The following is a 16,413-nucleotide window of genomic DNA, read 5'->3' on the forward strand; positions in this document are numbered from 1 at the left end:
TTAAGCAGCAATGGCAGGTGTGGCGCCAGGCTGATTCTTATGCATATTCTTCTTGGCACCTAACATCTGAGTTTGGATCGTTAGTTCTGGTTTTATTGTTATTAGTCTGGTTAACAACTATATAATGAAGAAAAAGGCGATTATATATTATGAGATTTCTTTACAGAACATTTAATATCTAATATAAAATTATACACATTTTCATAAAGAGTTTTTTTTCACAGAAAAACTACAATCGTTCCAAATGTATGCCATCTTTAATTATAGAAATAATCACAGTAAACAATTATATTGAAACATTCTGTAAATAAAATTCTTTACGAGATTCTATAGATACCATTAGGTACAGATTTCTTCAGTCAATTATGATTTAAGAGAATTAAAGGCAATAATAACTCAATTTTCTGACATTAAAAATTGCACCATTAAATACACGTCAGTATGACTAGGTTGTTATCCTACATTCCCTATAGGCCATGAACATAGAAAGATAATTTTAACGAGTAAAATTTGATACATTTGATTTAATTTGTCTATGGCAATTAGTACAATCATCAGCGTATATTAAAATATTGACGAAGATAATTTTGACAATATGACTGAATAAACTATGGCATCCTGATCAACAGAGAAATTCTACCTATCGGAGATATTACTAGTTCTGCGACTATACGGAGCTAAGCAAGATGCGAAGTTTCGTATGAAACTATGGTTGCCAAGATTTGGTTGGGAACTGGCTGTCTAACCCTGACGCAATCAAATGATGAGTGGAACCATTTCAATATTGTCAAGGGAGTGAACTCTGTGTGAATATATGTACTAGACAAATACGTCAGAGAGAATTATTCACGGGAAACAACTGATTACAAAATGCATTAATAAACTCGACCGGATCAATTTGGGATTCAATTGATCTAAATCAGGAGGAGTCTGATATCAGTATGAATTTTATGATATTACAATATGACATTATGTCGGACATGTGCATTCTAACGTAATCATCATTACAGTCTGTCGATTGCACATTTTTCGGGAAATCAAAAATATTGCCCATGTTGAGAGTGAGAAATAATCGCTCCGTGGCAGGAAATCTGTGACCTAAATATGTTTTCAGTACGATTAATAGAGTTTATCCCAGAATGATATATGACAGTTCCAGTCTTTCTTATGACATTACTGGATACAATAACTCACTTATTATCATCACTTGACATTGCCGCATCAACCAGATACGACATGAGGCATGAAGATCTGCTAAATTAGGTTAAGGGAATTTTGATGGAAGATTGGCAGTGATGATAGAATGAAATCTATTTAAGATATATTATTAAAACTGTCTACCAGATGACCTAATTATATTTACTCATTATCTCTTTTTCTCTGTCTCCATCTCAAATCACTTACCTGAGGCGAAATTACTTTTAAAACATACGAGGCTATATAGTAAATAATTTTCTATCATTGATTGGTAAAGAGACTTCTGGTATTAAAAGAACAAATGAGTAAACTTGCAGACAATATGCTGATGCCGTACATTTTGAAATATACAGTTCCTGAAAGATGTATATTACAGTACCATTAAATGTGTAAGAGTAAAACAAAATGTCTTCCACTCCTCTCAATTCTCTTCGGCGTGTGGTAGTCTGGTGAATAAGTCGTCTTTTTTCATTACTTCCTGTAGACCCTGCTTTGAATAGGTGCGGATAATTCGGGAAATATATATGCCAAGCGGTTTAGCCAAGAACTAGCTGATAAAAAGGACCCATGTTAATCTATGTTGTTATCGTTGTAACAATAAAGCCATACAATCAAGACCATTCTGTTAATCAAAATCCCACCCAAAGAATGGCAAAAATCGGGAGTAAAAGTTGTATAGTAGTGGACTCTTCCAAAGAGAAGTGTTTCGAAAAAGTAAGCCTGGTCTGTTTCGAGCGCGACATCCGCCACTACTATCTAGGTCATCATCATGAGATACAATCAGATCAATTTATGGCTGACCAAACAAATCAGCATGGTTGTTTGTTTCTTGTCGTATACATGGACCACTTTATTTGGTAAATTACCATTAAATTCAATTTGTATTAACCCTGACATTTTGTAACATGTAAATCAGAAAAATTGAACGTAAACCTTGTCAACAAATAGCCTATTTATACACCAATTCTTTCAAAGCATTTGCTATATCGATTCCTAACACATATGGATTTCAAGCTTAATGTGATAGATTAATCCCATTAGAACATTTCAATTAGTTGATTAGCGGCGATGTTCAACAGAATAAGTAAAAAGATATCGGCTCAGAGAATAATTGAGGCGAAGACAGAAAAATCATTCAAACGTTACACGAGGGTGGCTGTATTGAAGTACTTTAATTGGGCTTAATTTTTGACGAAACAAAGGATACAACCTACTCATTATTCAAGGCCCTTCCAATGTCTAAAGTGCCGCACTTCGTATTAAAGTCCTTTGCAAATGACAGGAATCATGTTACATCGATTCTCGAAATTGTGGGTATGGCTGCAGTCATCATTCGAGCGTTTCACTCGTATCCAGAACTGCTCGACTACAAGCAACTGCAATTACTTGAAAACCAAGTCACAGTACTTATCTTTATTGAGCTTAGGTCTGAGGACATTGACGTTAGGGGTTAAAGCTAATGAGACAGCCTTGTTCTTGTACCAACAGAGTCATCGGCCTATTAATATTATGTAATCAAAACTCAGTACATGGTAAATAACAGTAATACGATCTCATGCCTAATAATTCGGTTAAATTAACCGGCTGTAATAGGTATATAAAACTGTATCGATTTGTGATTATTCCATAGAATATCAGAATTGAATTCCAGTTTGCTTATTATGAGAAATCAAAGAAAATGAATTGCGAAATGTTACTTTCTCAGTGGGTTCTTTATATGCTGGGACAGAAATCAGGAAAACGGTTCGTCATAATACATGAATACACGTCGATTTCAATAAACCACCTAAAGGCACTTCCTATCTACGTATGTTAAGCTATACTATTTAATATATAGAAATGAAGAGAGATTAATGACAGTCGATTTTAGTCATCTTTGCTGATATTCTTCGTGATATATATGAAGCACCAGAAAGAGTTTGCTGAATTTATATCGGTGTAATATATGCACACTATAGAGAGGTTTAGCTAGATTGTCAATGAAAATGATTCTAAACCAATTCAAATTGGAAAACTCTATGATGTAACAACACACAGTATATGTTATACTATTGACCAATGTAAGCTACATAAACAATTAGAACGGGATGCATGTTGACATAACAAGTCGACAAGTTGCATTAGGTATATCGTATGCATGAGCGTGAAACCTTTCAGTGAATCTCAAACGTAGTAGTCATTTCAATAGCGGAAAACATCAGATAGCCGTATCTGATCAACCTCATATCGCTGGCGACTATATTCTACAGGCAATCTTTTCTTCATAATGTATAACACCGGTATTATTTATGAGAATTCATACATAGAGAAAGAAGTATAAAGACTTACGAGAAGAGGCGTTATAACCCATACATTCTGATGTCATAAACTGCCTTAACAAGGTCGACTTCCCCACACCATTACTGCCTAATATAGCTACTTTAAAATAGGAAGGTGCTGACGAACCACCTTGACTGTCATCTGATGTAACACTTAATGTTCGTAGTTTTTTGTCAGGTTCTGTAACAGCACTGCCACTGGACATTAAACTGTTTGTACTTCGATTTTTAAAAGAATCTCCACGATTGATTAAATGTTTGGAAGTGGTTTTAAAAGAGCGAACTCGACACAATTGGGCCTTTGGTATGTTTTTGAAACCATCCTCTGGTAATTTCAGAAACAACTGACAATTTGGCACACTGTTGGTCCTTTGTCGAGATTTTCTAATCTGAAGATCGCTTGGTCTGTTCCTAGTTTTAAACGAACAAGATCTCGAATGTGGTGCAGACGACACTTCCATTTTTACAGATATATTCTCAAATTTTCAAAACAACTCGAAATATTTGTTTAAAATGTTTACTGCATGAGAGTTATCAGCACCTTTGAAAGATCAAAAAAGTTAACTTTACATATACAGAGAAAACTTTTCTTTGGATAATCAGAAGTATTCCAATGGTGTCAAAACACACCCTGACACCTACACCAGAAACATTTCGAAGAGACTACTATCTGTTCCACAGTGTTCAAGTGTTTCGTAAAATTGTCTACTGTTCCATAGAAGTCCAAACAGATTTTTCCTGTCACCCCAAACATAATATTACCGTCTGTTTCGACAAATCCCAGAACATCCTTTTATTGAGTCACATGATGGCATACTTTGTCTATATTCATCAATATCTATTATTGAGAAATTCTGTACTCGGTAAACCGATACCTTTACTTAACAATCGATCTCGGCTACTTTCTCTCCAACACTTACTGTCTTCTTACAGATTGCTCCGAACAGATTCACATCTGCTGAAATTAAATTTTCACACCCCTTTATCTGTCGCCAGAACCTTCAATGAGGTGATAGTTGATGTTAGTAAATTAATTTAATGAATCAGCAAAACGTTTATCAGGATTAACACTCAAAGCAATCCCTCTGCTGACCCGAGAGAAACTTTTTTTTTAAAATCCAACACTATTGATGATTCCGAAAGTTATATTTCAGTTTTTCTGTTAAAGTGCTATTTTTAATTATATATGATAGCACGTATAACGAATTGGTGTTTTCAAACTTTGTTTTATTTCACAAGTAATAATATAACTGCATTTCCTGAAATAAACGTTATTGAATGGTGATCTATTTTCTGAAGTCAAATGTTTAGTATGCACTCACTAATAGATAAATCTAGAAGACTTAAACTTATAACTAATATTTTATAAACAAAACCAAGTGTTTGTATGGAATTGATTAGTATTTCTAATAGTGTGTCTATTGAACACCGTATTAATAATAATCAATGTAATGTCTATACCAGTGTTCCTGTAAGTTCCTGAAAGCCTGACTTATTCTACTACAAACTGATCACAATTAGTCTAATCTGCTAATAAAACTCCAGCAGTCAATTCACTCAATACACTTTATCAATAATCAGTCTATTCCTCCTTAGATTTCCTCTCATATTGAACGTGTTGCTGTCTGAGAAGTTCCAGGAACTATTCAATGCCAGGTTAGAAGGAATCGTGATATTTGTGTTACTACTGGGTTTAATATAATACATTATATTCCAATACTGAAAGCTATATCACAAACGTTTACTGTTTTTAAAATATCGCAATATATATAGTATGACAGTTTGACAGATCTGTATTTCTTAAAAACAAATTGGTAAAAATGCATTATATATTTGATGTAGTTTTGAATAAAATTCAAAGACAGGAATTTGTAAGACTAAAGCAACTACATTCGTGTTATCACAAACTAATTTTTGTGTGTGTTTTGTTTTAGCGAAGTAGACATTTGTGCTTTAGCTAAAATGATTCCATTGCTGCTTGACAGCCTCCTGTCGACTATTTAAGTCCAAGGGTTTGACTTAAAGCCTTCTAGTGGTTCTTATGTCACTATAGATTGAAACTAAGTGTGCTTTTGGCTGCTCAATCGAGCCTCCATGACACACCGCATGGAGTTGTCTATCTTCATAACCCAATACAGAGCAAAATGTAGGGTGTAAGTGTCCTTTATTCACTTTCGTCATGGGTGTTTCGGACCATTTGACATACCTGTACTTGATTTAAACAAAGATGCACAGATGACCCCAATGGGAACCTAGTGGGCTATCCATCGGACTATAAACCAAATGCTTCATTCACTGTTTGTTGCATTTCATCTTTCCATATCTAGATTGCCCTGCCTTTTACATGTAATCTTACAAATTGTAAATATTTTCCATGTCATATGATTTTTTTTCGTTCCCTTTGGACTCACCATTCAAACATCTTCATACGTTTGTTACATATGTGTATGAGTACGTGTATAACAAAAAAATAGAAAAGCTGACACATGCATTTATTGAGTGAATCGTGGAAATTCTCCACAGAATTCAATATTCAATAACAGTGACTTCAGTAAAATAGATTTTTTCGACAAGGGAATATCATGACAGTTCTAATATATTGAAATATTACAAACATGGATATAATTCTCTGGAGATGACAGTTAGTTTAAAGAATAAGCCGAACAATATGTAACTAGTTTCAGATAAGAATTCATTTTTTTATTTTAAAATTCATAATTTCTATTCATATATTTAATATTTTAAAGGTGCGAATGAATGATTATGGAGTTAAAGGTCGGATTCGAGTCCGGGTGTTTTTGTGTTTGACAACAAATACGCCACATACGAAATCGTTTCCGTTTTTTGCTCGGATCCGGTACCCTGTGTATCCTATTTTCTTCTGTATCCTAGCACCGTACACCGTACCAAACCCCATCTGTTCGCACCTAATAAACCTTTTCCAACTTGAAGAAGAAGAAGATCTACCACTGAATCGTTTAAAATCGTTTATGTTTTCGAGACACGAAGCCGAGTATGTGTTCTAGTTAAGTGCTTTATAATTCATGGCTTCCATCTCTTCTCAATGATCAGTCTAAATATAAGACCAGAATCCAGGGCAGTGTCCTCATAGACCAGCACAAATTTACTTGAATATCATAAAACAAAATATTTTATTGAAGGAATCCTTATATTTTAATTTCGTCAACTGTTTATAGCCGAGTGTTGTTAAACATCTCCGAGAACAATATTACTTTGAGGTTTCATCTGTCTGCCTTAAAAATATGTCTTAACTTTAATATTGTTAGCAGTCCTTCTGTGTTTGTGTGTGATTGGTGCACCTTTTAGGGATTATAAAAATGATTCATTCACTTTTCATGTGCGTTAGGGACACTGATAGCTTCAATTTGCACCATTCCAATTATCAGTCAGACGCCTGTAGCTGCAGACTGCACATCGATTCTAAGTTCCCAATACACAAAAGAGTTTTTGAAAACCTCATTACGATCAATTTAAAGAGGATCGTAGCTTAGTCTTTTTCCTTTCAGACTGGGTTTAGCAACGGTCTTTGACTCTTGGTGGTCAATAATGTCATAGAGGTCATTAATAAACCAGCTTTAAGCTCTTAAAACCTACCTTAAGACCGTATGGAGGTGGGGCTCTGCTAAAACATGTACCATGGCTTGTCGCCAGCAATACAGGCTCACTTACAATTCTTTAACATCTAATTTCACTCCACGTTTGTGCCTCTTGGCATCTCTTTCAGTGAGCACTCATAACTTATAATGCATCTTAATGGTGAATTTATTGTATTGTATTAGAATGCAAAGCTGTCAAACTTCCTCTGTATGCCTACTGTATGAAAAAATACGAAGAAAGTAGTGTGAATATAACTTGCAGAATGATCACTATGTGGACTTTCCTGTAATATTGAACATGTGAATCGACTAATTCTGTAAATTTTCTGTATGTAACTATATTACGAGATTGGTGGCTTTTTACGATTCGACAAGAAGAATTAGGCTGAAATCTTCCCTGTTGTTTAAATTGAATCGATAAAACTATTAGCAGTGGAGGATGTCAAGATGTTTGTAGTGGGTGTTTCATTCCAAAAGAATACTACAGAGACTTTTTAAGGAATAAAATTAAAACACATGTTAAATGAAATTAATGAGGCGTATTGGATATTCAGTTCCGAACAAATATTATTATAGAACTTGGCCAGGGAAAGACAGAACCAAAATATCTTCGTTTTAACCTTAGTTCCATTGAGGCGATTAGAAGGATCCTATATTTGTTTTAAAAAAAACCTCTTACGTAACTTTGGTATTAAATTTGTTAAGTCTAAAGATAGCGGACATTCAAATTTAGATTTCAATGGAATTGGCTTTATTTCATGGTGACGTAGTGTAACTTTGAAAGTATTTTTACCTGATGAAAAAGCTGCACCAAGATTTATGATGCTCTCTTATTATAGCACCGAGTTTCAGGTAATAACTTGCAAATATATAAAATTAGATAGAAGAAAAACACAATCACCTTATAAACTTATAAACTGTATTCTGTTTTCGTTTGAAACCACGCAGTAATCATTTATATTCAATTACTAAAAGATACTCGACACTCAAAACGAAGTTTTAATGAAGATCAAAATGAAATGGATGACGAAGAAATTTGGACGGAATTACTTTATTAAGTGTAGTTTATAAATTCCAATTCATCATTCAAATGATTCCCTTTCCTATTTTAAAATCTAAATGAAATGAATTGACTTCTACGTCCTACTTTTCTGCACTATGTGGGTTATCAGAATTCAAGATTCAAGATAGATGTAGAAGCTGTTTTCACGACTGTTCTGGACTGTCTTCCAAAAAACCAAAACCCAGCACACAGAGAGAAGGGGTGGGGGGTGGCGGTGTATTCCAGTTGTATATGGTAACAAGGTTGGTCATAGAATATAAATTGCTTTACTGCTTTTAATAACGCTACATAGATTTCTTGGGATCTGCCTTGTCCTCCAGCAGATGCTAGTGATTTATACCATTTACTATCAGATCAAGCAGATCAGATCAACCATTTCCGTGACTTTCAGGTACATTTCGCTGAACAATTTGAAATGATGATTTCATGTCAGAGGTTACAAAATACAACATGGAAGAGGGGTATAGTGAAACGTGACCATTATTGTGATACCAGTAGCCTATTTCTTTCAATAATATTTCTAATGCAAAATGATATTTTATTCCACTAATATTATTTGGGCCATAAAACATCAAAAGCGTATTAACACAACCAACATAATGACCTGAAGCACGACCCACTAACCCCAAATGATGATAAATGTCTACATCATAGACAGGACACATATTCTTCTTATTGCCTGCCAGAGGCATCCGATCCGGAAATGGGAAATGATGACCAATTATCTAATAAATTATACAATATCGTGCCAGGTTAGATACTCGTTTATCAATAGGGTTGAATATCCTTCATAAATAACAATAACGCATTCGAGAACTAAATGCACCGACCGTCGAAGTAAATATTCTTTGGGACGAGTAAGCTTGAATAGTTGTAAGGACCATTTTAACCGAGAAGAAAAGGCTTATTTATCATGAAAACAGTTTGTTATGAAGTTTATATGCTTGTACTCTGATTTCTGAATTCAACGAAACCTAATTGAAACTTACTTAAAATGTTCAACTAACTTTAATGACAAGCTATTACCAGCGATAAAAAATCAGAAGTTGAGTCGAAACAATTATTGAGCCATGTTTCATAAAAACGGCTCATATTAGTCTATTTTTAGAATTTGCACGTGCAACGCAGACGATGGCCTTGATAGATATGTATTTAATTGGTTATGACGTCACATCCTGTTAATCTGTTGTTTTTATAAGAACAAGTTTACAATTTGATGCAGACGCGAAATGGCTGTGAAAGAGTGAAAAGGTCCAGACTTGAATTAAGAGTTCACAAGAGTTTACATATAGCAACATTATCATTTTGGGTTGTTCAAGTCATAAATATTGAAATGACCACCAGTGTAAGAATTTACTTTTTGATTTTGACGCCATTTTTTCCTGCTTAAATGACGATTGTTTTCAAGTGTATTTTATTTTTCTAATTGAGTGAATTATTTCATGTTTACGTTTATCAACATCATTTATAAGAGCCCAGTAAATTGCAGTCGTATTCACCACCCCCATAGGAAATCAAGACAAGTCAAGCTTCGTTCCTTGTCCAATTATGGCATTTGTTATGTCTGCATGAGTACATTTACAATAAGACACAAACACCGGTAGATGTTTGTTTCGACAAATGTTCACTACTAATGTATTCGTATGTTTGAAAAAAAAAACATTGAATATATTCAAACAGACTCTGAAAATGACAGTATAAGTGCCTCAATTTTCAAAACTTAATTCTGCAAGCATATGATTTAATATTGTTTTATGATATAAATGCATAATAACTTAACAAACTAAGCTTTGTGTTGAGACACACAAATCATAAAAGGATTTCAATTCCTTTGTTTAGAGTCCAGAGATACCAGCTATAAAAGTGGAGGATATTGATGCTAACCAAGGACAACAATCATATCCTAGCAATGTTGATATATTAAAACGCATTAATGCATTATTAGGAGATTCCCTAGATTTGGCTTCTACTAGAGTTAGTGGAAATGGAGAACCAACTCGTTCTAGTAAACATGTACATTTCAATATGGGACATATTCCAGATTTAAAGGAGACCTCACAAGGTATGTGTGTCATTGTTACTGATAATTCAAGGTAAAATCATTGTCTTGCCTTTCTTAAATAAGTGTTGAGATAACTAAGCTAGCTTAGACCATGTATATTTATGGTAATCATGTGAATTGGTCTATTGATGTGAAAATTCAGAATTTTCTGATGTGAGGAAAACAGAAATTGAATTAAAACTATTGATTTTGGACTATTTTCTAGGAGTCCATATGTATAACCAGCCTAACCAAGAGCTTCAGTCTGTGTTGAACTATGCTGGAGTTGGAAGCCAACAAGCTTCCAGTACTGTTCCATCAACACCCACATCTCCTTACAATTCACAAGGTAGGCTTAATTCAGAAGCAAATTTGTTTTAAACCTTTTGTGCTTTTGTACCAACTAATTCCAGTTCTTGCATAGGCCTACTTTATTGAGAGGTTTCATGAAGTAAGTTTGCTTTAATAGTTGGCCCTTATGTATCCATCTACTCCAGATATTAGACTGGCAATTACTTATTTTTAGATTGCCAGTTAAGATCAGCCTTCAATATCCATAAATGGAAGCATTAAATTGAAAAATTATCATAAATGATAAACTATTACAGGGTTTCAGCTATTTTCTCCAAGTCCAAGTCAAAATCTAACTTCTGAAAATTGGGCCAGTATGTGCCAGACTCCCGAGGGAAGTTTTTCAACACCCAATAAATATCCCAGAGCTATAAAGGGAGAAAGATCCATGAGCTGTACCTCAAGGTAAACAACTTTTTAATTAGACTAGATAGTATAGATTTGTCTTTTCAATTTAAATAAATATTTTTTTACCCAAAATTTTATAATTAGGAGTTACATCATATTTAGTTTTGAATTTTTCAAGTGTCTGTAGAAAAAAGATTGTTCTCAGTGTTAAAGGGAGACAATCATTCATAAGCCACATTAAATTGAATTTGTTAGTTTAAAAATATTTTAGTTTGCCAAGTACTCTCTGAAAAGGTGCAAAAATAGGAAGAGCTAGTTATGCTATCCTTGTGAAACAACTGGTATATTTTGAGACTGGTTTTGCTCCTTTGATGTTCATAGATGATATTTCTCTGGTATTTCTCTTTCAGTGATTATGGTTCTCTATCACCGGTTAGTCCCATGTCTGATACATCATTATCACCAGTAGAGAAGATTATCTACTCTAGTCTGTTAAACAACAGAAACACCAGGAGTCCATCACCATGTGAATCAGATACCAGTGGATTTGGTAGTGAAGGCTCTGATGCCAATGCTCTCAATGATATGATGGTAACAGTTTTTTTTTTACATATTTCTTAATTTCAAAGGTAAAAAATTGAGTCATTGGCAGTGAGCATGGCTTATTATTAGAATTTTGCAGAATTTAGATAGTCCTTTTATGACTGTAAAGAAAGTTTCCTGATCATGCATGTAACATTGTCAAAATTTTATGACAACCATAAACTTCATTATACCTTATATCAAGACAAAACAATGATTTTGAGGTTAAATGATGATGAATAAATCGAAAGGTTTGAGAAGAATATTTCTCGTTGCAGAGTAATCTAAGTCTGGGCACCAATGGAATGAGAAACAATGTAGCCACTGCTGGGATGTCTCACCAGCAACAACAGCATCAATTAACATTACAACAATATAATCAGCACTATCAGCAATACCAACAACAACAAGCTGCTCAACAGCAGGCAGCAGCACAGCAACAGCAACAGCAAGAGATATCACAACTATCTAGTCAAATTACAACTAATTTGTGTCAATATCAGCCACAACAGTCCCAGCTTCTGAGGAACTCAACTGCTTTGAGTAATCTAACTGCTATGGGTATTGGTGCTGTGGGCAGTGTTACTCAAGATGTCAATGTATTACAAGATAGAAGCTGGCAGAATTTTAATCCATTCTTGATGACTAATGTAGATCCTTATGCTATTGATAGAGCTGCTAGACTACATAGAAATGCTGCCTGTAAGTATGAAAGCAGACATAATTTCTCTGCTCTAACCTGTTACTATCTGGACAAAAAATCTTGACTAATAATAAGGAAGAGTTTTGGCACCAAATGTGATCCAATAAACATTGCATAAGAAAATTTTTTTTTAAATGTAAACTTATTTTTGCTTCATCTATTGAAAACTTATGAATTAATTTTTAGGAACCAGTTGACCCCGTCCCCAGAATTTGGCCTTTATATTTGTTGGTGTCTTATATTTATTTTTAGCTGTAAGTGAAGCAAGTTGTACCTGGAGTGGTCAATTACCACCAAGAACTTATAAAAACCCTACATATTCCTGTAAAGTTTTCCTGGGTGGTGTTCCCTGGGATATAACTGAACGTATGTATATTTAGATTGACAAAAAACAACTCGAAAGTTTGCTTGAAAGCCTGGTTTTGATCCTCATTTCTTTTGGTGATACCAATAATTGGAACAATGCTATGAACATTAGTTTTGATAAGTTTTCAGGAAAAGTTTTATGTGCAGATTTGTTCAAAAGAAAATTTATTTTTTTCCTTATTTTCAGCTGGTTTACAGGCTGCTTTCAGTAAATTTGGTTCTTTGAAAATTGAATGGCCAGGCAAGGATGGTAAGTTGCTTATGAAATTGTTCAAATTTCAAACCTGGCATTAGGATTTATAGGATTTAATTCTTATTCTGAATATACAAAATAACAATTTTGGTGTGGATAAGTTTTCTTTCAGCTTATCCGTAACAGATCTTGGAAAAAAAATTCCCCATTTGATATGGCCTACATACAACTGTGATGAAAAGTATATCTTTTTAGACCAATGGTATAGCATCTTATCTTCCAGGTTATGTTTATCTATTATTTGATTGTGAGAAGTCAGTTCGAGCGTTGTTACAATCCTGTACACATGACTTCAGTAGTGGTGATTACTATTATAAAATATCTAGTCGTAGAATGAGATCAAAGGAGGTAACTTATTGGAGATTTTATTTATCCTATTCTTGAAACTTTCCATCAGTTTTACTGTATGTCTGTATGTACAGGGTGGAGGGGTGGGGGATATTCTGCTGTCGTCTTTCCTATTACGGTATAGACAAGTTACACATAAAATATCTTTTCCCTGAAATGCAAACTACCCATTCTATTCCTTATCTATTGATTTTGTAGGTTCAAGTAATACCATGGGTATTGGGAGATAGCAATCATGTCCGTCAACCATCACAGAGACTAGATTCTAATAAAACTATATTTGTTGGTGCTCTACATGGTATGATAACAGCTGAAGCTCTGGCCTGTATTATGAATGATTTGTTTGCTAATGTTGTTTATGCTGGAATAGATACTGATAAACACAAGTATCCAATAGGTAGGACTACTGTTCTTTTTGAAAACTTTTTATAGGAATGATGATTTAATATATTTTGAAAAAAGAATTGAATTAAATTATTTCCTGATATAAAAGTTTTGGAAGAAATAAATATATTTGTATCTATTTGTAGAACTTCTTGATTAGAAATATCTAAATTGAAGTGGAATACCCTAAAGTGAAATGTCTTATAAATGTAACTGTTGATTGTAGGATCTGGAAGAGTCACATTTAGTAATAGAAAGAGTTATATGAAAGCTGTCCAAGCTGCATTTATTGAAATTAAAACAACAAAATTCAGTAAGAAGGTAGGATAGCATTTTCTCCAAACAATAAAAGATTTTGAGCAGCAAAATTATTAAAGAATATTTCCAACAGGTGTGGTAGGTAAAAGAGTATATGATTGCTTACTGGGATATCAGGTTAGGCCATTGCTTTTCATATTATATTGATTTGATCATGGTCACAATAACCTTCATGTATATCTTAACATAATAATATTGATATTGGCCTTCCAGATTCAGATTGATCCATATCTAGATGATGCTATATGTTCAATGTGCAGTATTCAACAAGGTCCATATTTTTGTCGAGAGTTGGTGTGTTTTAAGTATTTCTGTCGTTCATGTTGGTATTGGCAACATGCTATAGAGAATATGAGACACCATAAACCATTAACAAGGAATACTAAAAATACCAGTCTTTCCATTTAAACAGGTAAGTTAGTATGTTAATTATTGAATTTACCAATTATGTAAAGTTTATTGAAAGAGTTATTTGCCCCTATAGATTTTTGGAAATTCTATTAGTCTATGCTTTGGTGCTGGGTGTAATAAAAGTTACTTTTAATTTCTTTACCACTTAATATGCAGGACTGCTGTCTGAATTCTGAAGGTTTCAGCAGATTTCAGTTTCACTAATAACAATACAACTTTTGTTGTAGATTATGATCAATGACATTTTGGATACAGAAAGAAAATAACACATTTTTTACAAGATTTTTTTTTGTTATTTTATTTATATTATGTTGAATTTTATGCACAGTTGAATAATGAAATAAAAAGTGCTATTGTTATTTATTTATAATTGTAATATTTCATTATTTATATTAGGTCTCATTTCAAATTGTTGAATTTTTATAAATTACAAAGTATAAGAAATGAATTTGGATTTAATTCAACAATTTGTCGTGCAAAATTATTCTGATTCTGCAGGGAAATGTCTTTCAATAGTGCTAAATAAAAGTGTTGAAATTTGTTGTGGATTTTTGAAATTGTCATAAAAATGGCACATCTGGATTTTTTATTTGAAATGAGTGATTTTTATGACAAATGATGTACATAATGTTCAAAAGTGGTTCAAGAATGAATTGAGAAAAAAATTGCTAAAAAAAATGATTTGAATTTGTAACAAGTGCTCATTTATTTAATTTTTGTCTTAGATTATTGTTCATTATTTTTTTCATATCTTTCGGAAAAGGGTTTTTTACTTTCTTTAAGAAAAAACGGAAAAAGTTGAAAAAAAAAAATAGTTTATATCTTTAACCATTATTTCTTTGATTAAAAACATAATTTCAAATTTATACATGACTTAAGTTTCTGTAGACTGAAGAAATAGTGTTCTGATGCAATTTAATTAATTTAATTATATTTCTAGTTAAAATTTTCCATATCATTAATGCTTAAATTTTATGCTTAATTTTAAAATAAACAAAATTCTTAAGATATCATGATTTTGAAGACCAAATTCCCATAACATTCCATTTTTATTTCAAATCTTTAATCATCTTTTATTACATGTATCTATGTTCTTTTTATATTTTGTAACTTTTGCTGCTTTTTATGTTGAAAAAGTGTTTGAAAATGATTTTTAATAAGACAATAGCTTGATGGTAATTTTGGGCCTATTTCTGTACTTTTTGGCCTGCTGGTTCCCAATTTGTCAATTATTTAAATCTACAGTCAAAATCAAAGATCTGTAATAAATTGTTTACTTCAAAAGTCAAGTCAAACTATCTGTAATAAGTAGCATATCAATTTTGCCAAAATGTAATAACAAACAGTGGCCCTATAAGAAATAATGCCTCTGTCTTGTTTAAAAGTTCTAAAATACATAGAACATCCTTTTTTGAAGTCTGAAATAAGTCTTGCTAGTTATGAAGATACAGAATAAGCCTAATATGACCTATAGATAATCTATTTTATTAGGGAAAATTAAGATAAGCTACAATCAAACTTCAATGTTGCTGTGCCTATTAGAATCTTTTAATTGCTTGCTTTAAATCCAATTTTACCTAAAATATCCCAACTGATTTTACCAAACCTAAATATATCAAACAAGTATAAATTTTTACCCTTTGTAAATGCTCAGTAAATCTGTTTTAGTAAATCAACTCTATTTGTAGGACTTAGTACCAACTGTTTTTTAATCCCTTTTAAATTGGACTCTTTCAATTCATTGGTTAAAGTACTATCAATGACTCCATATGAAATGACTAATATTGGTACTTGTATATCATTTTGTATATCACATAAATAATGTGATATTGGGATTATGAGAGTGGCTTGGAAATCGACTAAGAATATGGACTCGAGAAAATGTAACTGTATAAATGTTATTTAAGGCATAAAGAAAATGATGTATTTTTTGGTGAACTTAAGATTTAGATAAAAGTATACCAACATCAAACCTTTTGTTATATTCTGTAGATCTCCTCTTGTCATGGTTACATTGAAGGGGAAACAACCGTATCTAAGAATATTGATGGACCACAGTAATGTCAATATCTGTTTAGTCTTTGGAATTGAACTGATTCGAAGAAGCTCGACA

At 32.9% G+C, this 16,413-nt stretch overlaps 3 protein-coding genes across 3 annotated transcripts; 2 read left to right on the plus strand and 1 right to left on the minus strand.

The window, feature by feature from the left end:
• On the minus strand, positions 1 to 3,976 carry LOTGIDRAFT_159044 (hypothetical protein; the record flags this gene model as incomplete). Its single annotated transcript, XM_009052706.1, has 3 exons — positions 1 to 117; positions 1,405 to 1,436; positions 3,526 to 3,976. The coding sequence occupies 3 exons, from the start codon at positions 3,974 to 3,976 to the stop codon at positions 1 to 3; spliced, it is 600 nt and encodes a 199-aa protein (XP_009050954.1).
• Positions 3,977 to 9,409: 5,433 nt separating this feature from the next.
• LOTGIDRAFT_231354 (hypothetical protein) lies at positions 9,410 to 11,889 on the plus strand (the record flags this gene model as incomplete). The annotated part of the gene is made up of 6 exons (XM_009052707.1): positions 9,410 to 9,540; positions 10,035 to 10,257; positions 10,463 to 10,585; positions 10,845 to 10,992; positions 11,346 to 11,526; positions 11,796 to 11,889. Coding segments are annotated over 6 exons (899 nt in total), but the record flags the coding sequence as incomplete, so codon positions are not given.
• Positions 11,890 to 12,158: 269 nt separating this feature from the next.
• Positions 12,159 to 16,269, plus strand: LOTGIDRAFT_213887 (hypothetical protein; the record flags this gene model as incomplete). Its single annotated transcript, XM_009052708.1, has 8 exons — positions 12,159 to 12,219; positions 12,473 to 12,586; positions 12,774 to 12,836; positions 13,063 to 13,187; positions 13,386 to 13,584; positions 13,798 to 13,892; positions 14,103 to 14,301; positions 14,528 to 16,269. The coding sequence occupies 7 exons, from the start codon at positions 12,159 to 12,161 to the stop codon at positions 14,295 to 14,297; spliced, it is 852 nt and encodes a 283-aa protein (XP_009050956.1). The 3' UTR covers positions 14,298 to 14,301; positions 14,528 to 16,269.
• Between the last annotated feature and the right edge of the window lie 144 nt (positions 16,270 to 16,413).

Source organism: Lottia gigantea (genome assembly GCF_000327385.1).
Source record: "Lottia gigantea unplaced genomic scaffold LOTGIsca_19, whole genome shotgun sequence".
In the NCBI taxonomy this organism is placed as follows: domain Eukaryota; kingdom Metazoa; phylum Mollusca; class Gastropoda; family Lottiidae; genus Lottia; species Lottia gigantea.